The following is a 23354-nucleotide window of genomic DNA, read 5'->3' as shown; positions in this document are numbered from 1 at the left end:
GAGATTGGGGCTGAGGGGGAAAATGGATCAGCCATGATAAAATGGTGGGGCAGACTTGATGGGCCAAATGGCCTAATTCTGCTCCTATATTGTACAGTCTTATGAATAGTGAAACAAGTGGAAGGGGCTATACAGCATACTGCTAAAATGTCTTTGGTTCTTGAGATCCTAATGCTACATTTTGTTCTTGAATTTTATTTTGTTGTTTAAACTGGAGATCAGTCTGAACCTTTGACTTAAGTAGGAAATATTTATTATATTTCTAAACTAAGGGTCTCATTCTTCACTCTTTACTAGGATAAGCATGAAGCCTCTACTAACTTTGTGCCTTAAGTGCTATTGGGCAATTTATCATACTGCATGTTTTTATCCTGGCCTGTATCAGAAAGAATATCCAGTGGACTTTTCTCCCAGCTCACTCCCTGTTCCAGGATGCCAGTTTGATATTAAAATTAAAATGTGACTTAAACGTTTTGATAGACCCAGTGTGTTCATAGACTGTCACATGTCATTTGATTCTTTTCCTCCTGAACAGGATGGAGTCTATTTAAATCCCACTTAAATCCATTATTTAAATCCCTCTAAACTAACACCCACTGAACTGCTCTTCATAGCTCCCATACATCCCAAACATCGAAAACCTGCAGCACAATACAGGCCCTTCAGCCCACAATGCTGTGCTGAACATGTACGTACTTAGAAATAACCTTAGGTTACTCATAGCCCTCTATTTTCCCAAGCTCCAGGAGTCTCTTAAAAGACCCTATCGTATCTGCCTCCACCACCCTCATCGGCAGCCCGTTCCACACACTCACCACTCTCTGCGTAAAGATTATTAAGGCGATTGGACACGTTGGAGGCAGGAAGCATGTTCCCGCTGATGGGTGAGTCCAGAACTAGAGGCCACAGTTTAAGAATAAGGGGCAGGTCATTTAGAACAGAGATGCGGGAAAACTTTTTCACGCAGAGAGTGGTGGATATGTGGAATTCTCTGCCCCAGAAGGCAGTGGAGGCCAAGTCTCTGGATGCATTCAAAAGAGAGTTAGATAGAGCTCTTATAGATAGCAGGATCAAGGGATATGGGGAGAGGGCAGGAACGGGGTACTGATTGTGTATGATCAGCCATGATCACAGTGAATGGTGGTGCTGGCTAGAAGGGCCAAATGGCCTACTCCTGCACCTACTGTCTATTGTCTAAAACTTACCCCGAACATCTCTGTACCTACTTCCAAGCACCTTAAAACTGTGTCCTCACATGCTAGCATTTCAGCCCTGGGAAAAAGCCTCTGACTATCCACATGCTCAATTTGCCTCTCATCATCTTATACACCTCTATCAGGTCACCTCTCATCCTCCGCCGCTTCAAGGAGAAAAGATAAAGTTCACTCAACCTATTCTCATAAGGCATGCTTCCCAATCCAGGCAACATCTCCTCCACGCCTCTCTATAGTTTCCACAGCCTTCCTGTAGTGAGGTGACCAGAACTGAGCACAGTACTCCAAGTGGGGCCTTATCTCTCGGCTGTTGAACTCAGTCCCACGATTGATGAAGGCCAATGCACTGTATGCCTTCTTGACCACACAGTCAACCTATGCAGCAGCTTTGAGTATCCTATGGACTCGGACCCCAAGATCCCTCTGATCCTCCACACTGCCAAGAGTCTTACCATTAATACTATATTCTGCCAAAATTTTTGACCTACCAATTTGAAACACCTCACCCTTATCTGGATTGAACTCAATCTGCCACTTCTCAGCCCAGTTTTGCATCCTTTTGGTGTACCACTTTAACCTCTGACAGCTCTCCACACTATCCACAACATCCCCAACCTTTGTGTCATCAGCAAATTTACTAAACTATTCCTCCACTTCCGCATCAAGGTCATTTATAAAAATCACAAAGAGAAGGGGTCCCAGAACAGATCCCTGAAGCACACCACTGGTCACCAACCTCCATGCAGAATATGACCCATCTACAACCACTCTTTGCCTTCTGTGAGCAAGCCAATTCTGGATCCACAAAGCAAGGTCCCCTTGGATCCCATGCCTCCTTACTTTCTCAATAAGCCTTGCATTGGGTACATTATCAAATGCCTTGCTGAAATCCATTTACACTACATCTACTGCTCTACCTTCATCAATGTGTTTATTCACATCGACAAAAAATTCAATCAGGCTAGGAAGGCACGATCTGCCTTTGACAAAGCCATGTTGACTATTTCTAATAATCTTAAGCATCTCCAAATATTCATAAATCCTGCCTCTCAGGATCTTTTCCATCAACTTACCAACCATTGAAGTAAGACATACTGATCTATAATTTCCTGGGCTGTCTTTACTTCTTTTCATGAATAAAGGAACAACATCTACAACCCTCCAATCCTCCAGAACCTCTCCTGTCCCCATTGATGATGCACAGATCATTGCCAGAGGGTCAGCAATCTCCTCCCTCGCCTCCCACAGCAGCCTGGGGTACATCTCATCCAGTCCCGATGACTTACCCAACTTGATGCTTTCCAAAAGTTCCGGCAAATCCCCTTTCTTAATGTCTATATGCTCAAGCTTTTCAATCTGCTGTAAGTCATCCCTATAATTGCCAAGCCTTTTCCGTAGTGGATTCTGAAGCAAAGTATTCATTCAGTATCTCTGCTATCTCCTCTGGTTTCAAACACACCTTTCCACTGTCACTGTTGATTGGTCCTATTCTCTCACGTCTCATCCTTTTGCTCTTCACATACTTGTAGAATGCCCTGGGGTTTTCCTTAATCTTGTTCGCCAAAGTCTTTTCATGGCCCCTTCTGGCTCTCCTAATTTCATTTTTAAGCTCTTTCCCGCTCTCATTATAATCTTATAGATCTCTATCACTCCCTAGTTTTTTAAGACTTTTGTAAGCTTTTCTTTTCTTCTTGACTAGATTTACAACAGTCTTTGTACTCCATGGCTCATGTACCCTACCAACCTTTCCGTCTCATTGGAACGTATCTACACAGAACACTACGCAAATACCCACTGAACATTTGCCACATTTCAATTGTACATTCCCCTGACATCTGTTCCCAATTTATGCTTCTGAGTTCCTGCCTGATAGCTTCATATTTCCTCTTCCTCCAATTAAATGCTTTCTTTACTTGTCTATTCCTATCCCTCTCCAATGTTATAGTAATGGAAATAGAATTGTGATCACTATCTCCAAAATGCTCTCCCACTGACACCTGGCCAGGTTCATTTCCCAATACCAGATCAAGTACAGCCTCTCCTCTTGTAGGTTTATCAACATATTATGTTAGGAAACCTTCCTGAACACATGTAATGAACTCCACCCCATCCAAACTCCTTGCTCTGGGGAGATGCCAGTCAATATTGGGGAAATTAAAATCTCCCAACACAACAACCCTATTATTATTATTATAGCTTTCCAGAATCTGTTTCCCTATCTGCTCCTTGATGTCCCTGTTACTATTGGGTGGTCTATAAAAAAAAACACTCAGTAGAGTTATTGACCCCTTCCTGTTCCTAACTTCCACCCACAGAGACTCAACAGAGAATCCCTCTATGACTTCCTCCTTTTCTGCAGCCATGACACTATCTCTGATTAGCAGTGCTACGCTCCCACCTCTTTTGCCTCCTTCCCTGTCCTTTCTGAAACATCTATAGCCTGGCACTCTAAGTAACCATTCCTGTCTGAGCCATCCAAGTCTCTGTAATGGCCACAACATCAGAGCTCCAAGTGCTGATCCACACTCTAAGCTCACCTGCTTTGTTCATGATGCTTGAATTAAAATAGGCACATCACAAACCATCAATCTGAGCGCATCCCTTCTCTATCACCTGCCTATCCTCCCTCTCGCACTGTCTCCAAGCTTTCTCTATTTCTGAGCCAACAGCCCCTTCCTCCATCTCTTCATTTCAGTTCCCACCTCCCAGCAATTCTCATTTAAACTCCCGCCAATAGCCTTAGCAAACCTCCCTGCCTTTTACTAACGGAATCTGCATTGTACCCGCCTTGTACAAGGTTTAATGCTCAGAAGAAAATGTTGAAGTTCACATGGGACCTGACAGAACTCAACCCAAATGAAAAGCAAGTTTCTCAGTTATATTCTAGCCCTTTTGATATAAGTTTTCATTTTGATTGTCAATATTTGTACTGGTGAAGAAGCATAAGTACAGTATACAGAATAAGGTAGATGATCTTGTAGTACAGTTAGAAATTGGCAGGTACGAATTGGTGGGCACCATTGAGTCATAGACAATAGGTGCAGAAGTAGACCATTCGGCCCTTCGAGCCTGCACCGCCATTTTGAGATCATGGCTGATCAATTACTATCAATACCCAGTTCCTGCCTTGTCCCCATATCCCTTGATTCCCCTATCCATAAGATACCTATCTAGCTCCTTCTTGAAAGCATCCAGAGAATTGGCCTCCACTACCTTCCAAGGCAGTGCATTCCAGACCCCCACAACTCTCTGGGAGAAGAAGTTTTTCCTTAACTCTGTCCTAAATGACCTACCCCTTATTCTCAAACCATGCCCTCTGGTACTGGACTCTCCCAGCATCTAGAACATATTTCCTGCCTCTATCTTGACCAATCCCTTAATAGTCTTACATGTTTCAATCAGATCCCCTCTCAATCTCCTTAATTCCAGCATGTACAAGCCCAGTCTCTCTAACCTCTCTGCATAAGACAGTCCAGACATCCCAGGAATTAACCTCGTGAATCTACGCTGCACTTCCTCTACAGCCAGGATGTCCTTCCTTAACCCTGGAGACCGAAACTGTACACAATACTCCAGGTGTGGTCTCACCAGGGCTCTGTACAAATGCAAAAGGATTTCCTTGCTCTTGTACTCAATTCCCTTTGTAATAAAGGCCAACATTCCATTAGCCTTCTTCACTGCCTGCTACACTTGCTCATTCACCTTCAGTGACTGATGAACAAGGACTCCGAGATTTCTTTGTATTTCTCCTTTACTCAACTCTACACCGTTCAGATAATAATCTGCCTTCCTGTTCTTACTCCCAAAGTGGATAACCTCACACTTATTCACATTAAGCGCCATCTGCCAAGTATCTGCCCACTCACCCAGCCTATCCAAGTCACCCTGAATTCTCCTAACATCCTCATCACATGTCACACTGCCACCCAGCTTAGTATCATCAGCAAGTTTGCTGATGTTATTTTTTATGCCTTCATCCAAATCGTTAACGTAAATGGTAAACAGCTGTGGTCCCAGTACCGAGCCCTGTGGCACCCCACTAGTCACCACCTGCCATTCCGAGAAACACCCATTCACCGCTACCCTTTGCTTTCTATCTGCCAACCAGTTTTCTATCCATGTCAATGTCTTCCCCCCGATGCCCTGAGCTTTGATTTTACCCACCAATCTTCTATGTGGGACCTTATCAAATGCCTTCTGAAAATCGAGGTACACTACATCGACTGGATCTCCCCTGTCTAACTTCCTGGTTACATCCTCAAAAAACTCCCAACAGATTAGTCAAGCATGATTTACCCTTGGTAAATCCATGCTGGCTCGGCCCAATCCAATCGCTGCTATCTAAATATGCCACTATTTCATCCTTAATAATGGACTCTGGCATCTTCCCCACCACCGACTGACAGGTGGGACTGACAGGTCGATAGTTCTGTTTTCTCCCTCCCTCCTTTTTTAAAAAGTGGGATAACATTAGCCATTCTCCAATCCTCAGGAACTGATCCTGAATCTAAGGAATATTGGAAAATGATTACCAATGCATCCAAAATTTCCAGGGCCACCTCCTTTAATACCCTAGGGTGCAGACCATCTGGACCTGGGGATTTGTTAGCCTCTAGTCCCATCAGTCTACTCATCATCGTTTCCTTCCTAATGTCAATCTGTTTCATTTCCTCTGTTACCCTATGTCCTTGGCCCATCCATACATCTGGGAGATTGCTTGTGTCTTCCTTGGTGAAAACAGATCTAAAGTACCCATTAAATTCTTCTGCCATTTCTGCTTCCCATAATAATTTCACCCAATTCATTCTTCAAGGGCCCAACATTGTTCTTAACTATCTTCTTTCTCTTCACATACCTAAAAAAGCTTTTGCTATCTTCCTTTATATTCCTGGCTAGCTTGCATTCGTATCTCATTTTTCTCCCCGTATTATCTTTTTAGTTAAGTTCTGTTGTTCCTTAAAAACTTCCCAATCATCTGTCCTCCCACTCACCTTGGCTCTGTCATATTTCCTTTTTTCTAATGCAATGCAATCTCTGACTTCCTTTGTCAACCACTGTGGCCCCTTTCCCCCCTTTGAATCCTTCCTCCTCTGGGGGATGAACTGATCTGGCACCTTGTGCATTATTCCCAAGAATACCTGCCATTGCTGTTCCACTGTCTTTTCTGCTAGGCTATCCGTCCAGTCAACTTTGGCCAGTTCCTCCCTCATGGCTCCATAGTTTCTCCTGTTCATCTGCAACACTGACACCTCCGAGCTGCCCTTATCCTTCTCAAATCACTACCTCCTAATGGCTCCTTTACTGCGAGATCACTTATCAAATCCTGTTCATTACATAACACTAAATCCAGAATAGTCTTGTCCCTGGTCGGCTCTCGTACAAGCTGTTCCAAGAATGCATCCCGTAGGCGCTCTACAAACTCCTTATCCTGGGGTCCAACACCAACCTGATTCTCCCAGTTCACCTGCATGTTGAAATCCTCCATAGCTACTGCGACATTACCTTTGCCACATGCCAATGTTAACTCCCTATTCAACTTGCACCCAATATCCATGCTACTGTTTGGTGGCCTGTAGACAACACCCATTTGGGTCCTTTTGCCCTTACTGTTCCTCAGTTCTATCCACATAGACTACTTCTCCTGACCCTATGTCCCCCCTTGCAAAGGACTGAATCTCATCCCTCACCAACAGGGCCACCCCACCCCCTCTGCCCACATTTCTGTCCCTACGATAGCACGTATACCCTTGTACATTCATTTCCCAGGTCTGATCTCCCTGCAGCCATGTCTCCATTATCCCAACAACATCATAGTTACCCATTCGCACCTGGGCTTCAAGCTCATCCGCCTTATTTCTGACACTTCGTACATTCAGATAAAGAATTTTTAACCCATTTCCCTTCTCTGTTTGAATCACTGCCTAACGTGCTTAACCCAGCTCCCTGAACTCCCATCGGGCTATACGCCCCTAGGATTTTGTTGTCCTTCCTAAATTTACTTATTCTTTCCGCACATTTAACTCCATGTTCCGTCAGACCATCTCTCTGTACATGAGTCCTCCTTATCACTTGTTCCGCCCCACCTTCCTCTACTACACACTTAATATTCCGGAACCGTGTAGTCCCGACCTGCCCTTTATTCTTCCTCTCGCTATCCTCCCTCACATTCTGGATCCCCGGTCCCTGCAAATTTAGTTTAACCCCCCCCCCCCCAAGAAGCACTAGCAAACTTCCCTGCAAGAAAGTTAGTACCACTCCAGTTCAGGTGTAAACCGTCCCTTCGGAACAGATCCCACCTTCCCTGGAACAAAGCCCAATTATCTACAAACCTGAAGCCCTCCCTCCTGCACCATCCTCTAAGCCACGTATTAATCTTTATAATCCTTCTGTTCCTTGCCTCACTCACTCGTGGCTCAGGTAGCAATCCTGAGATTGTTACCCTGGAGGTCCTGCTCTTCAGCTTCGCACCTAACTCCCTGAACTCCCTACGCAGGACCCCCTCACTCATCCTACCCACGTCATCGGTCCCTACATGGACCACTACATCTGGATTCTTGCCCTCCCTCTCAAGAATAACCTGCACCCGATCTGAGATGTCTCAGACCCCGGCACCAGGGAAGCAACATATCATCCGAGACTCCCGATCTTTCCCACAAAATATCCTATCCGCCCCCCTGACTATAGAATCCCCTATCAATACCGCTCTCTTCTCTTCCCTCCTCCCCATTCCTAGTCAAGGGTCCAACCTCAGTGCCAGAGACAGGACCAGAGACAGAGTCATGGCTGAAAAAAGATCATAGTTGGGAGGTTAACATCCAAGGATGCACATAGTATCGAAAGGACAGGCAGAGTGGGTGGGGTGGCTCTGTTGGTAAAAAAAATCTCGATTCGGAAATGAAATCAAATCCATAGAAAGAGGTCACGTAGGATTGGAAGATGTAGAATCCTTGTGTGTTGAGTTAAGGAACTACAGGGGTAAAAATTGAATTGAGTTGCCTTTATTTCTTACATCTTTCATATACATGAATAAAAATCTTTACATTATAACTCCGTCTAAATGTGCAATGTGCAATCATAATAATTTATAATAAATAGAACAGTCAATGTAACATAGAAATACACTCAAATCAGCGTGAATTTATCAGTCCGATGGTCTGGTGGAAGAAGCTGTCCTAGAACCTGTTGGTCCTGTCTTTTATACTGCAGTACTGTTTCCCAGATTGTAGCAGCTGGGATAGATTGTAGTTGGGGTGACTCGGGTCCTCAGTGATCCTTTGGGCCCTTTTTTCACACTTGTCTTTGTAAATGTTCTATATATATGTCAGCAATCATTTTCTATGGGAGGCAAAGAATGGGAATAAAGATGGTCTTTTCTGGTTGGCTGCTGATAGAGGCGGTAATAATTTTTCTGCTCAGAATGATTTTGGAACTCTCTGCCTGTGAGGATGGTGGAAAACCTGTCAGTCAGAGCTTTGGAATGGAAATTAGATTGGCAGAAGGTTACAGAGGAAAAAGTTGGGAATTGAACCCAATGAGGACAAAATCAACAGAACAGTCTCTTCTGCCATTACTTGTTCACTTATTATATAAATGGAAGTTAGAACGTGCCTTTACCTTGACAAAATATGTTTCAAGGTGTTTTTCAACTACTAAGCTCAGTAGGAGGTATTGGGGCAAAGATGTAGCTTTTAATGGAAATCTTAAAAGAGGAAAGTGGAATGAAGAAGCAGTGAGGTCCAGGGAAGAAATTCCTGTGCTAAAGGCTGCCAGTAGTGGGCTGAGCCAGAATCAAAGACACAGTTGTCTTGGAAGGCTTGAAGGGATTACTGAGGTAGGAAGGGCCAAGAGCACGGGAGGATTTGAAAACAAGAAGGAAATTAAATTAAATGGAACCAATATAGCGGTAGGTGAATTGGATGCTGTGACCTCTTGTATATTGAAAGTAGACTGGCCAGGAATTAATCAGAATAATCAAGAGTAGTTAGCAAAGAAATGTGGACAAAATCTCAGTTATGCGCCATATATGATATGAAGGTTGCAAATAATCCAGTTAATTTTCAGGTAGTCTGGGAGAGGGATAGAGTCAATACCTTGGGAAATTTGTGATGGGGACTGAAAGTGTTCATTTTCCCAATGTTGTTATAGTTATAAGATGTTTGATTACATATTGGATTCAGATTGTGATCCTGGTGTTTTAATTAAGGTGGAGTGAAGAAACCATCCCAATCTCGCAGATCTGCTACTTGATACACAATCAGTTGGCTAAATGAAGAAGAGGTGCATGTTATCATGATCTAACTCAATAGTGAAACAGATACCAGTGATAGGTTGTCCTATTTGTGTTTTATGTTCTTCTCCCTTCCTTCTGACAAATCATTTCTGGTTGGGCTGGCTATAAAGCAAATATTTCAAAGTTCAAAGTAAAATTCATTATCAAAGTATGTATACCATTTTCAGCCTTGAGGTTCATATCCTTACAGACAGCCACAAAACAAAGAAACACAATAGGATCCATGAAAATAAAACCCACGCAATGAAGACAACCAAACACCCAAAAAAAACAAATCTTACAAAAACAATAGAAGCGTAAGCAAAAAGACACAGAAATTGAATCCAGTGATGGAACCAGTTCAGGGCTACAACTAATCCAGGTGCCCCCCAGCTGCAGGCCACAGCCATGGAGCCAGATCAACACTGCAGCCAGTCCAGGAGCCCGATACCATATACTACTATGAAATTAATTTTCTTGCAGGCATTTACTGGAAGAAGAAATATAATAGAATGTTACAAAGAACCATATATAAACAGACCAGGACTGACAAACACCAATATGCGAAAGAAGACAAGCTGTGCAAATAAAAATAATATGAACATGAGTTGTAAACAGTTCTTGAAAGTGAGTCTGTAGTTTGCAGAATCATTTCAGCATTGTGGTGAATGAGGTTAATCATGCTGATTCAGAAGCCTGATTGTAGTAGGATAATAACAGTTCATGAACCTGGTGATTTGGGACCCACAGTGCCTATGAAAAGTATTCCCCCCCCCCCCCCCGGAAGATTTTCATGCTTTATTGTTTTACAACATTGAATCACAGTGGATTTAATTTAGCTTTTTTTTCCACTGATTAACAGAAAAAAGACTCTTTTGTGTCAAGGTGAAAACAGATCTCTATGAAGTGATCTAAATTAACTAAACAAAAGTACAAAATAATTGATTTCATAAGTATTCACCCCCTTCAAGTCTATTTAGTAAATGCACCTTTGGCAGCATTTGAGTCTGGGTGGATAGGTCTCTTATCAGATTTGCACATCTGGACACTGTCAGATGACATGGGGATCATGAGTGAACAGCCACAAATTTCAATTGGACTGAGGTCTGGACTCTGGCTTGGCTACTCCAGGACATTAACTTTGTTGTTTCTAAGCCATTCCTGTGTAGCTTTGGCTTTATATTTGGAGTCATTGTCTTACTGGAAAACACATTTTCTCCCATGTTGCAATTCTCTTGCAGACTGCATCAGGATTTCCCTGTATTTTGCTGCATTCATTTTATCCTCTACCTTCACAAGCCTTCCAGGGCCTGCTGCAGTGAAGCAACCTACAGCATGATGCAGCCACCATGATGCTTCATGGTAGGGATGGTGTGCTGTGTTTGGCTTATGCTAAACATAGCATTTAGTCTAATAGCCAAAAAGCTCAGTTTTGATTTTATCAGACCATAGAACCTTTTTCCAGCTGCCTTCAGTCTCCCACATGCCTTTTGGCAAGCTTCAGTTGCAATTTTGTGTCAGTTATTTTCAACAGTTGCTTTCTCTTTGCCATTCTCCATAAAGCTGTGATTGATATAGCAGCTAAGCAACAGTTGTATGAACAATCTCTCCCATCTCAGCTACTGAAGCTTGTAACTCCTCCAGAGCTGTCATAGGTCTCTTGGTACCCTCCCTCACTTGTCCCCTTCTTGCACAGCCACTCCGTTTTTGAGGACAGCCTGCTCTAGGCAGATTTACAGCTGTGCCAGGTTCTTTTCATTTCTTGATGATTGACTTAACTGTACTCCAAGGGATATTCAGAGACTTGGAAATTTTCAATTACCTTTTCCTGGAATTGCTTGGAGTTTCCTTTTATTTTCATGGTGTTGTTTTTGCCAGGATACTGAATCACCAGCAGTTGGACCTTCCAGATAGAGTGTATTTTACTACAATCAGTTGTAACACCTGGATTGCACACAGGTGATCTCCATTTTATGACTTCTAAAACCGATTGGCTGCGCCAGTGATGATTTTGTGTGTCATATTAAAGACCATGATTACTTATGCAATCAATGATATTGCATTTTATATTTGTAATTAATTTAGATCACTTTGTCAAGATCTGTTTTCATTTTGACACAGGTCTTTTTCTGTTGAACAGTGTCAAAAATTAGCCTCTGATTCAATGTTGTAAAACAATAAAACTTGAAAACTCAAAGCGGAGTAAATACTTTTTATAGGCGCTGTAAGGCTTCTGTACCACATGTCTGATGAAAGTAGCAAGAAGAAGGTATGGCCTGTAAGGTGGGAGTCTTTGATGGATGCTCCTTTCTTGTGGCAATGCTGCATGTAAATGTACTCAGTAGTGGGGAGTACTTTGCCTGTGATGGACTGCTGTTATCAACCACCTTCTGTCGCCTTTTCCGTTCCTGGGCATTGGTGTTTCCAAACCAGGCCATGAAGCAACTAATTTAATTAGGATATCTTCCACTGTGCACCAGAGTTTTTGGTGACATGCTGAATCTACACAAACTTGTAAGAAAGTAGAGGCACTGTTGTGCCTTTGTGGTGACTCTTATCTGATGGTCCCAGGTCACATCTTCTGATGCGTTGATGCAAAGGAATTTAAGGCTACTGACTCTCTCCACCTTTGTTGCCCTGATGAGGAATGGTTCATGGGCCTCCAGCTTCTTACTCCTGTCATTGATAAAGCTGCTGTCTTTGAGAGAGAGGATGTTGTTGTGGCACCACTCAACCAGATTTTCAATCTCCCTCCAATACGCCAGTTCATAACCACCTTTGATTCAACCAACAACATTCAACAGTCAATGCAGGAATCCCATAGGTTTATGACAATAAGCATTATATTTTCACATAATTGAAAACCATGTTTCTGCTATTTGCATAAGGGAATCTTTAGTTCCCTCAAATCATCAAGAGTTTCATTATTATCTCCTGAATTACATGATGATACCAAGAGAATAGGCAATCTTTGCTTCCTTTTTATAGCGGATACAGTCCAGTCCATAACAATTAAAGCCCTCCCCAACATTAAGCAGATCTACACAAAGTGTTGTTTCAGGAAAGCTGTGTCCGTCATTAGGGACCTCCACCTCCCAGGCTATGCTTTCTTCTCACTGCCTCCATCGGGAAGCAGGTACAGGAGCCTCAGGACTCTCACCACCAGATTCAAGAACAATTATTACCCATGAACCATCAGGCTTTTGAACAAAAGGGGATAACTTCACTGAACTTCACTTGCCCCATCATTGAAATGTTCCCACAACCTATGGATTCTCTTGCAAGGACTCTTCATCTCATGTTCTCGATGTTTATTATTTATTTATTATTATTATTTCTTTATTTTCGTATTTATGCTGTTTGTTGTCTTTTGCCCACTGGTTCAATGCCCAAGTTGATGAGGTCTTTCATTGATTCTATTTTGGTTATTATTGTATTCTGGATTTATAGAGTATGCCCACAAAAAAATGAATCTCAGGGTTGTATATAGTGACATAAATGTACTTTAAACTTTGAACTTAGAATTAGAAACCATGACAAGTTACAGAAAGGAGATTTATTTTATTATTAAATATAGACAATAGTGAATTAGTTATAATTGATGTAAGCATTTCCAGGGAACGACAACTGACACTACGAATTTCCGTAGTTGCATGTGCAGTTACCAAACTCAATCATTGTAAATGCATATTTCCTGTAACTTTTATGGGACAAAAAAAGATTACAAGAATTGTGAGATTGTACCAAGTGTCTCCACTAATACAGTGTAACTGTCCATCAAGTAATAAGTAATAGTAGATCTACTTGACAGAATTTTGGGGCACTTTATTATTTTTACTATTTTACTTTTTACAGGAGGAGTGAGATTTTTTTTCTCAAAAACTATTCAGAATTAAATGTATTTCATATTTTTTTGTAGTTCAAATGTGACATTGATGATAATACTTGTTCCACTTGTTATAGGTCAACATATTCTGTACTTGATGTGCTTATCAGAAAAGAGTTTGGAGAAAAGGTCAGCATTGCTATGATTGTAGACTGGTGCTGAAAATATTGTGTAATTTGTTTTCTTGAAATTTTAGTGAACGAGTTATTGATATCAAAAGCGTCAAATGCTACTTTTTATCAGCAGGATTCTTGCTTGACATTAACACTCAGCAATTAATCCCTGATTATGGTTTTTGTTGTAATAAACTTCAGTGTTTCCTTCTCTATTGGGCAATCACCAGTATACACACCTGTGCTTTTTTTTCGTAGATGGAGTACACATTTACAGCTTTGTTACAAGGACTGGGGTAACTAAAGGACATTGGTACAGTTCTGTTTTAAACTAGAACCAAAGTGCTCTTCAGTTTTTTTTTAAACCACCTGCAAGGTACAGGTTGAGATCCATACACACTTCGAAGGAATTCTTTGATGACAGCTTCCTGAATGAAAATCTTCAAAAGTAATTGGTCTTTTCAATCTTAAATGGCAACCCCACCCATAGAAATGCCTTGACAGCCAGCTAAATCATTCTCATGGACTTGACAGCTGTCTGAGCAGTCAAGAATCTTGTCATTTGCTCCTATTCAAGACCCATTAAAATTGATATTTTGCTTAAAATTAAAATGGAATGTTTGGAAAGAACAGAAAGCTCAAATTAAAAGAAATTTGATGTATTTTAACACGTTAGCTTAAAAAGAACATTTAGTGCCTATAATAAGTATTCACCCCCCTCGCAAGTTTTTGCATTTTATTATTTTACAATATTGACTCAAAGTGAATTTTATTTGTCTTTTTTTGACACTGATCAGCATAAAAAGACATTTATGTCAAAGTGAAAACAGATCTCTACAAAGTGTTAAATTAATTGCAAATATAAAAACACAAATTGATTGCATAAGTATTCACCCCCTTCAAGTCAGTAGTTAGTAAATGCACCTTTAGTGGTAATTAGAGCCTTGAGGACTTTCGTTATTTTTAAGCCATTCCTGTGTAGTTTTGGCTTTATGCTTGGGACCATTGTCTTGTTGGAAACCAAATCTTCTCCAAAGTTGCAGTTCTCTTGCAGACTACATCAGGTTTTCCTCCAGGATTTCCCTGTATTTTGCTGCATTCATTTTACCCTCTAACTTCACAAGCCTTCCAGGGCCTGCTGCCCCACAGCATAATGCAACTACCACCATGCTTCATGGTTGGTATGGTGTATTTTTGCTAATGTGTGGTATTTCACTTGCACTAAACATAGCATTTAGTCTGATGGCCAAAAAGTTCAATTTTGGTTTCATCAGACCATAGAACATTCTTTGAGCCGACTTCAGAATCTCCCCCATGCCTTTTGGCAAACTCTAGTTGAGATTTATTTTGAGTTTTTTTCTCTTTGCTATCCTCCCATAAAGCTGTGACTAGTGAATCACCTGGGCAAAATGTTATTGTATGGGCAGACTCTCCCATCTCAGCCACTGAAGCTTGTAACTCCTCCAGAGTTACAATAAGTCTCTTGTGGCCTTCCTCACTAATACCCTTGGTGCACGATCACTCAGTTTTTGAGGAAAGACTACTCTCGGCAGATTTACAGCTGTGCCGTATTCTTTCCATTTCTTGATGATTGACTTAACTGTACTCCAAGAGATATTCAGTGACTTGAAAATTTTCTTGTATCCATCTCCTGACGTGTCAGGGAGTTGCTTAGAGTGTTTTGTCTTCATGATCTAGTTTTTGCCAGGATACTGACTCCCCAGCAATTGGACCTTCCAGATACAGGTGTATTTTTACCACAATCAATTGAAACACCTTGACTGCACACAGGTCTCCAAAAACAGATCTCCATTATTTAATTATGTGACTTCAAAATCAAAAACTGGCTGCACCAGTGATGATTTGGTGTGTCATGTTAAAAGGGGGTGAATATTTATGCAATCAATTATTTTGCGTTTTATATTTGTAAAAAATTTAGATCACTTTGTATAGACCGGTTTTCACTTTGACATGAAAGAGTCTCTTTGTGTTGATCACTGTCTAAAAAGAACCAAATTAAAACCCACTGTGATTAAATGTGGTAAAACAAAACATGAAACCATCCAAGGGGGTGGGGTGGGGGGTGGGGGGTGGGTGAATACTTTTTACAGGCACTGTAAATGACCTGAAACCTGCCTGTCTTCCTAGCAGCTTGTTGTCTACATTCAAATGAATGGTGTCCCTTAGCCTGCAGGATGTCAAGGATACGAAAGGGTCTTTTAAGAGGGCTCTGGATAGAGTACATGGAGCTTAGAAAAATAGAGAGCCCTGGGTAACTCGAGGTAATTTCTAAATTAAGTACATGTTCGGCACAGCATTGTGGGCCAAAGGGCCTGTATTGTGCTACTGGTTTTCTATGTTTCTGTGTCAAAGCTGGAACAGATTCAGTGGGCAGATTTCTCATTAAGTAGTGGGAAATTGCAGCAATGTTGCAGTCCCCTGTTCGGCCCTATGATGAGTCCATCATTTCAGTTAGAAACTCACTGGTGACAACCTGTTAATAAGTTTGTGGCTATTGTTGTGGGCAAGTCCTGGCCTTCTTGACAGTTACATAGGGAACTAATAAGAATTCCCTTTAGTAGTGCTGCCATTTCTCAGGAAACCTAACTGAAGAGACGGAGGAAGGGGTGGTTGACTCACAAATTGAGAAAACTTGTAGACTGTATGAGAGGGAGGATAGGCAGGTGATAGAGAAGGGATACACTCAGACTGATGGTTTGAGATGTGTTTGAGGGGAAGCCTTTTAGGACCAAGATGAGGAAAAACTTCTTCACACAGAGAGTGGTGAATCTGTGGAATTCTCTGCCACAGGAAACAGTTGAGGCCGGTTCATTGGCTATATTTAAGAGGTGGTTAGATATGGCCCTTGTGGCTAAAGGGATCAGGGGGTATGGAGAGAAAGCACGTACGGGGTTCTGAGTTGGATGATCAGCCATGATCATACTGAATGGCGGTGCAGGCTCGAAGGGCCGAATGGCCTACTCCTGCACCTATTTTCTATGTTTCTATTTTAATGCAAGGAGTATCATGAACAAAGCGGATGAACTTAGAGCGTGGATCAGTACTTGGAGCAATGATGTTGTGGCCATTACAGAGACTTGGATGGGGGGTGGAGTTTCAAGATGGCGAAGTAAACATCTGCCTTTTAGGCGCTCTTCATTTTTTCAACTATAATCACCCTTTAATCAAATCTTTTCGAACTTATTCATATGAGTTGATACTTTTGATTAACTTTTTTTTTCCTAAGACAATATTTGATTTAATCTTATCAAACTTAAAATGGCTACAAGCAAGAAATCGTCTAAGGAGCCTTTATCCATCGACGCAATTTCTCATCTTCTGGATGCTAAACTTGCAAGTTTGGAAAGCGGGCTAGAAAGTAAATTGGAAAGTAAACTGGCAAGTTTGGAAAATAAGCTTACCACGAAACTTGGATGGCTCAGGAGCAGAAATGGTGAGTTAGAGTGCCAGCATTTAGATGTTTCAGAAAGGACAGTTGGGGAGGAAAAAGAAGTGGGGGCGTGGCACTGCTGATCAGAGATAGTGTCAGGGCTGCAGAAAAGGAGGAAGTCATGGAGGGATTGTCTACTGAGTCTCTGTGGGTGGAAGTTAGGAACAGGAAGGGGTCAATAACTCTACTGGGTGTTTTTTTTTTGATAGACCACCCAATAGTAACAGGGACATCCAGGAGCAAATAGGGAGACAGATTCTGGAAAGATGTAATAATAACAGGGTTGTCATGGTGGGAGATTTAATCTCCCCACAATTGATTGACATCTCCCTAGGAGCAAGGGGCTTAGATGGGCTGGAGTTCATTAGGTGTGTTCGGGAAGGTTTCTTGACACAATATGTAGATAAGCGTACAAGAAGAGAGGCTGTACTTGATCTGGTATTGGGAAATGAACCTGGTCAGGTGTCAGGTCTCTCAGTGGGAGAGCGTTTTGGAGACAGTGATCACAATTACATCTCCTTTACCATAGCATTGAACAGACAAGTTAGGAAAGCATTTAACTGGAGTAAGGGGAAATATGAAGCTATCAGGCAGGAACTTGGAAGCATAAATTGGGAACGGATGTCCTTAGGGAAATGTATAGAAGAAATGTGGCAAATGTTCAGGGGATATTTGCGTGGTGTTCTGCGTAGGTATGTTCCAATGAGACACAGAAAGGATAGTAGTGTGCAGGAAAGGCTGTTGAAAATCTAATCAAGAAGAAAAAGCCTTACAACACACACAAAATGCTGGTGGAACGCAATAGGCCAGGCAGCATTATAGGAAGAGGTACAGTCGATGTTTCGGGTTAAGACCCTTCGTCAGGACTAACTGAAAGAAAAGATTGTAAGACATTTGAAAGTGGGAAGGGGAGGGGGGAATCTGAAATGATAGGAGGGCGAGGGATAAAGCTAAGAGCTGGAAAGTTGATTGGCAAAAGGGATACACAGATGGAGAAGGGAAACGATCATGTTCATGCCATCAGGTTGGAGGCTACCCAGATTTCGTAAAAAATCTTACGAAAGGTTCAAAAAACTAGGTAATGATAGAGATCTAGAAAATTATAAGGATAGCAGGAAGGAACTTGAGAATGAAATTAGGAGAGCCAGCAGGGGCCATGAGAAGCTCTTGGCAAGCAGGATTAAAGAAAACCCCAAGATATTCTACAAGTATGTGAAGAGCAAGAGGATAAGACGTGAGAGAATAGGACCAATGAAGTGTGACAATGGGAAAGTGTGTATGGAACCGGGGGAGATAGCGGAGGTACTTAATGAATACTTTGCTTCAGTATTCACTATGGAAAAGGACCTTGACGATTGCAGGGATGACTTACAGCGGACTGAAAAGCTTGAGCATGCAGATATTAAGAAAGAGGATGTGCTGGAGCTTTTGGAAAGCATCAAGTTGGATAAATCACTGGGACTGGATGGAATGTACCCCAGGCTACTGTGGGAGATGAGGGAGGAGATTGATGAACCTCTGGCGATGATCTTTGCATTATCAATGGGGATGGGAGAGTTTCTGTAGGATTGGAGGGTTGCGGATATTGTTCCCTTATTCATGAAAAGGAGTAGAGATAGCCTAGGAAATTATAGACCAGTAAGTCTTACTTCAGTGGTTTGTAAGTTGATGGAGAAGATCCTGAGGCAGAATTTATGAACATTTGGGGAGGCATAAGATGATTAGGAATAGTCAGCATGGCTTTGTCAAAGGCAGATCGTGCCTTAAAGCCTGATTGTTTTTTGAGGATGTGATTAAACACATTGATGAAGGAAGAGCCGTAGATGTAGTGTATATGGATTTCAGCAAGGCATTTGATAAGGAACCCTATGCAAGGCTTATTGAGAAAGTAAGGAGGCATGGGATCCAAGGGGGCCTTGGTTTGTGAATTGAGAATTGGCTTATCCATAGAAGGCAAACAGTGGTTGTAGATGGGTCATATTCTGCAGGAATTTGGTGACCAGTGGTGTGCCTCAGGGATCTGTTCTGGGACCCCTCTTCTTTGTGGTTTTTATAAATGACCTGGATGAGGAAGTGGAGAGATGGGTTAGTAAATTTGCTGATGACACAAAGGTTGGGGGTGTTGTGGATAGTGTGGAGGGCTGTCAGAGGTTACAGCGGGACATTGATAGGATGCAAAACTTGGCTGAGAAGTGGCAGATGGTGTTCAACCCAGGTAAGTGTGAGGTGGTTCATTTTGGTAGGTCAAATATGATGGCAGAATATAGTATTAATGGTAAGACTCTTGGCAGTGTGGAGGATCAGAGGGATCTTGGGGTCCGAGTCCATAGGACACTCAAAAGCTGCTGCGCAGGTTGACTCTGTGGTTAAGAAGGCATATGGTGCATTGGCATTCATCAACCGTGGGATTGAGTTTTAGAGTGAAGAGGTAATATTACAGCTGTATAGGACCCTGGTCAGACCCCACTTGGAGTACTGTGCTCAGTTCCTGTCACCTCACTTCAGGAAGGATGTGGAAACTTTAGAAAGGGTGCAGAGGAGACTCACAAGGATGTTGCCTGGATTGGGGAGCATCCCTTACGAGAAAAGGTTGAGTGAACTCGGCCTTTTCTCCTTGGAGTGACGGAGGTTGAGAGGTGACCTGAGAGAGATGTGTAAGATGATGAGAGGCATTGATTGTGTGGATAGTCAGAGGCTTTTTCCCAGGGATAAAATGGCTAGCACAAGGGGGAAAAGGTGCTTAGAAGTAAGTACTGAGGGGATGTCAGGGGTAAGTTTTTTGCACAGAGAGTGGTGAGTGCATGGACTGGGCTGCCAGCGACTGTTGTGGAGGCAGATACGATAGGGTCTTTTAAGAGACTCCTGGATAGGTGCATGGAACTTAGAAAAATAGAGGGCTATAGGTAACCCTAGGTAATTTCTCAAGTAAGTACATTTTTAGCTCAGCTTTGTGGGCCGAAGGGCCTCTATTGTGCTGTAGGTTTTCTATGTTTCTACCAAATTTTATTTGATATTCTTCTATGAATTGCCTTTTTGTACATTTGTAATGCTATATCATTGAAAACTGATGGTGTAAGAAAACTTTTACTAAGTGATATTAAACCTGATGAGAAGCATTGGAAAAATAGTTGACCTAACATTTGGATAATTGTCTGAAAAGTATGAAATTGTCTTTTCGTTTTGAACCCCTGAAATAATCTTGAACCAATTGCTTGTGTGTAGTTTTTGACTGTCTTTTTCCAGCACATCATACAGCTGACGTTTGTGACCCTGCTGCTGAAGTATCACTCCTAATATCATATGAAATATTAATTTCTGGCAGCTGCATGTTGGCTGTTTTATTCATGTTCCTATGGAAGATGTGGTGGACCAGGAATTACAGGTCACTTCAGACGAGACATTACGAGTTCTCGATCTTTTTAATGGTGTCTGGTGCTGGATGTCAAAGCACCATTTAAACACATTTCCATCAGCTAATTACTGAAGCAATGGAAGCAGTAAACGAGCACAAAGAAATGATGACATACAGCGCACAAACAGAAATTGCTACTGATGTGGGTGTAAGAAGTTAGGTTCTAGGTCTGAGCCTCCGAACAGCAGCAAATATAATCAGTGATCACCAGGTAGCCGGTTTACTTCTGATCTCTTTTTAAAACATGAAATCAAGATGAAAGTTTTTGAAGTAACTTCAACTGGGGGAAAAAAATTAAATGAACAGTTTTCTGTTTTTTCCCACTCAGATTTGGTGGCTGGATCCAGAATTAACAAGTGGAAACTCCAAACCATTCCTCTTCACACATGGTCATTCAGTATGTAACAGATCCTTCTTCCCCTGTTTCGATACACCTGCAGTCAAGAGTACTTATTCCGCTACAGTCATGGTAGGAAAGTTACTGTTAACTGCATTTTAATTATTGCTACCACATGCTGTTTTCTATGAATAATTGAAACAATTGATGCTGTAGTGTTTCATATTGACAGCAGATCAATATGAAAGCTAACGAAACAGTGCCTAATTTCAGATGTTCAATACTTCCCAGGTTTTTTTTTAATCATTCTGCTCGTGGTTGAATATTTGAACTAACAATTCTTTGATAAACAATGGCATGGTAAAATGACTTTCCAAAGATGCAAAAGATGTTTAATGGAATTGAAATAATTATAATCGCAGGCTGAAAGTAGGAAAGAACAGTTGGGAAGATTTAGGAAAAGACTTCCTGAGAATGGGGCTGGCAGAGGTTTTGTCAAAGGATAGGGAGTGTGAGTGAAGCAAAATATCCAAATGTGTTTCGTGGAAGTGTATGCAATGTCAGACAGACCATAAACATATATGGTGAAGGGCAGGAACTGAATCTCTGGCCAACCACAATGCCAGTACAAACTAATCCCATCTGCCTGCACGTGGACTATATCCTTTCATCCTCTGCCTGTTCATGTGCCTGACTAAATGCCTCTTAAGTTTGTTATCATTCCTGCTTGCACTATTTCCCCTACAAAATGCTGGAGGAACTCAGCAGGCCAGGCAGCATCTATAGAAAAGAGTACAATTCACACTTTGGACCAAGATGTCGACTGTACTCTTTTCCATAGATGCTGCCTGGTCTGCTGTGTTCCTCCAGCATTTGTGTGTGTGTTGCTCAAATTTCCAGCATCTGCAGATTTTCTCTTGTTTCTACACTATTTCTCCTGACAGTTTTTTTTTCTATGCACCTATCACTTTCCGTGTCAGGGAAATAAAAAACCTACCTAATTTAAACTTTCCTCTTCTCATCTTAAAGCAAGTTGACATTTTTACCCTAAGAAAGAGACTTTGACTATCTATGCCTCTTCAGGTTTTATATGCAGGTGTCCGTCTCCCCCCCCCCCCCCCCCACCCCTTTGTGACAGGTTACATAGGAACGCTCTACTTTTGGATAGCGGGGGAAACCTGTACTTCAGTCAGGCCTCCCCTCAGTCTCCAATGCTCCAGAGAAAACAGTGCAACTTTTTCCAACTTCTCATCGTAACCAATGCTCTCTAATCCAGGCAATGTCCTGGTGAAGGTTTTCTGCAACTTCTCCAGAGCTCTGCACGTGTTAGCCATTTCAGCCTTGGGAAAAAGATGATGCCTGTCACCATCTTGTCCACCTCCATCAGGTTACAACATTCAAACTTCTATAGATGTACTGTCGAGAGCATTCTGACAGGCTGTTTCACCGTCTGGTATGGGGCTACTGGTGGGCTACTGCACAGGACAAAGAAGCTACACAAAGGTGTTAAGTTAGTCAGTTCCATCTTGGGTACAAGCCTCTGTAGTATTCAAGACATCTTCAAGAAGAGGTGCCTCAGAAAGGTGGCATCCATTATTAAGGACCCCATCACCCAGGACGTGCCCTCTTCTCATTGTTGCCATCAGGTTGGAGGTACAGAAGCCTGAAGGCACACACTTAGCAATTCAGGAACAACTTCTTCACCTCTGCCATCCGACACCTAAATGGACATTGACCCATGAACACTACCTCATTTTTAATATATATATTATTTCTGTTTTTGCTTTGTTTTAAATTTAACAATTATAAACTGTTGTGATGGAAAATAACTGGTTCTTTGAGTCTTAACAGTAGAGGCCTGGACACACACAGTTTTAATAATAAGGAATTTACTTACAAGGGGAAGTCGGGTCAACACAAGCAACTACAATACACAGGAAGCGGTGTGGGGACAGGGTACGGTTACACAAACAAGGAACAAGGGAAAAGCACTACAACAACTATCCCCCTTGACCTTGGATACCTGTGGCTCCCTTACCAGGACAAACAATAGACCTTCCCAAGCATAAATCAATACACTTGCCTCCAATGTGGTGGTCTGTAAGAGAGGGCTAGCCAAGGGCAAGTCTCACCTTTTATAGCATGGGGCTGGGCGAGATAATCCAATTAAGGTGACCAATAATTCAGGTGTGCATTGATTAGTTGGGAGGGACTAAATGTTGATTGGCATGTGGTGTGTCCTCCGATCAGCCAGGTGACAGTGCATCTGTCACGTGGCCGGTATCTCCGGATACATACACACACACACACACACACACACACACATATATTTGCTGTAATCGACTTAATTATTTTTCTATCATCATCATGTAAGGCTTTGAACTGCTGCTGCTAATTAACAAATTTCACGATACATGCCAGTGATGATAAACTGGATTCTGATTCCTTGCTTCAACTGATGAAGACAAGCACACCGAACATCATCTTTACCACATCATCCACTTGTGTTGCTACTTTTCATGCAGCTATGGACTTGCACCCCACAATCCCTCTGTAAATCAATGCTTCTAAGGGTCCTGCCATTTACCGTGTATATTCTTATTAACATTGACTCGCCTGGATTAAACTCAATCTGCCCTTTCTCTGCCCACATTTCCAACTTGCCTATATTC

The 23354-nt window shown here is 42.0% G+C and overlaps 1 protein-coding gene across 2 annotated transcripts in view; it reads left to right on the top strand.

Moving 5' to 3' along the window:
- The window catches only part of rnpepl1 (arginyl aminopeptidase like 1), a 65215-nt gene that overhangs the window by 4274 nt on the left and 37587 nt on the right, over nucleotides 1-23354 (top strand). For both annotated transcript variants that reach the window (XM_059944585.1, XM_059944578.1), the window contains exon 2: nucleotides 20674-20814. In XM_059944585.1, coding sequence (XP_059800568.1) covers nucleotides 20674-20814 — 141 coding nt within the window. The remainder of the gene's footprint in view (nucleotides 1-20673; nucleotides 20815-23354) is intronic.

The sequence above is a fragment of the Hypanus sabinus genome, chromosome 2 (assembly GCF_030144855.1).
Source record: "Hypanus sabinus isolate sHypSab1 chromosome 2, sHypSab1.hap1, whole genome shotgun sequence".
Lineage (NCBI taxonomy): Eukaryota > Metazoa > Chordata > Chondrichthyes > Myliobatiformes > Dasyatidae > Hypanus > Hypanus sabinus.
The sequence above is the reverse complement of the archived record's forward strand: the minus strand, read 5'-3'. Positions and strand labels throughout refer to the sequence as shown.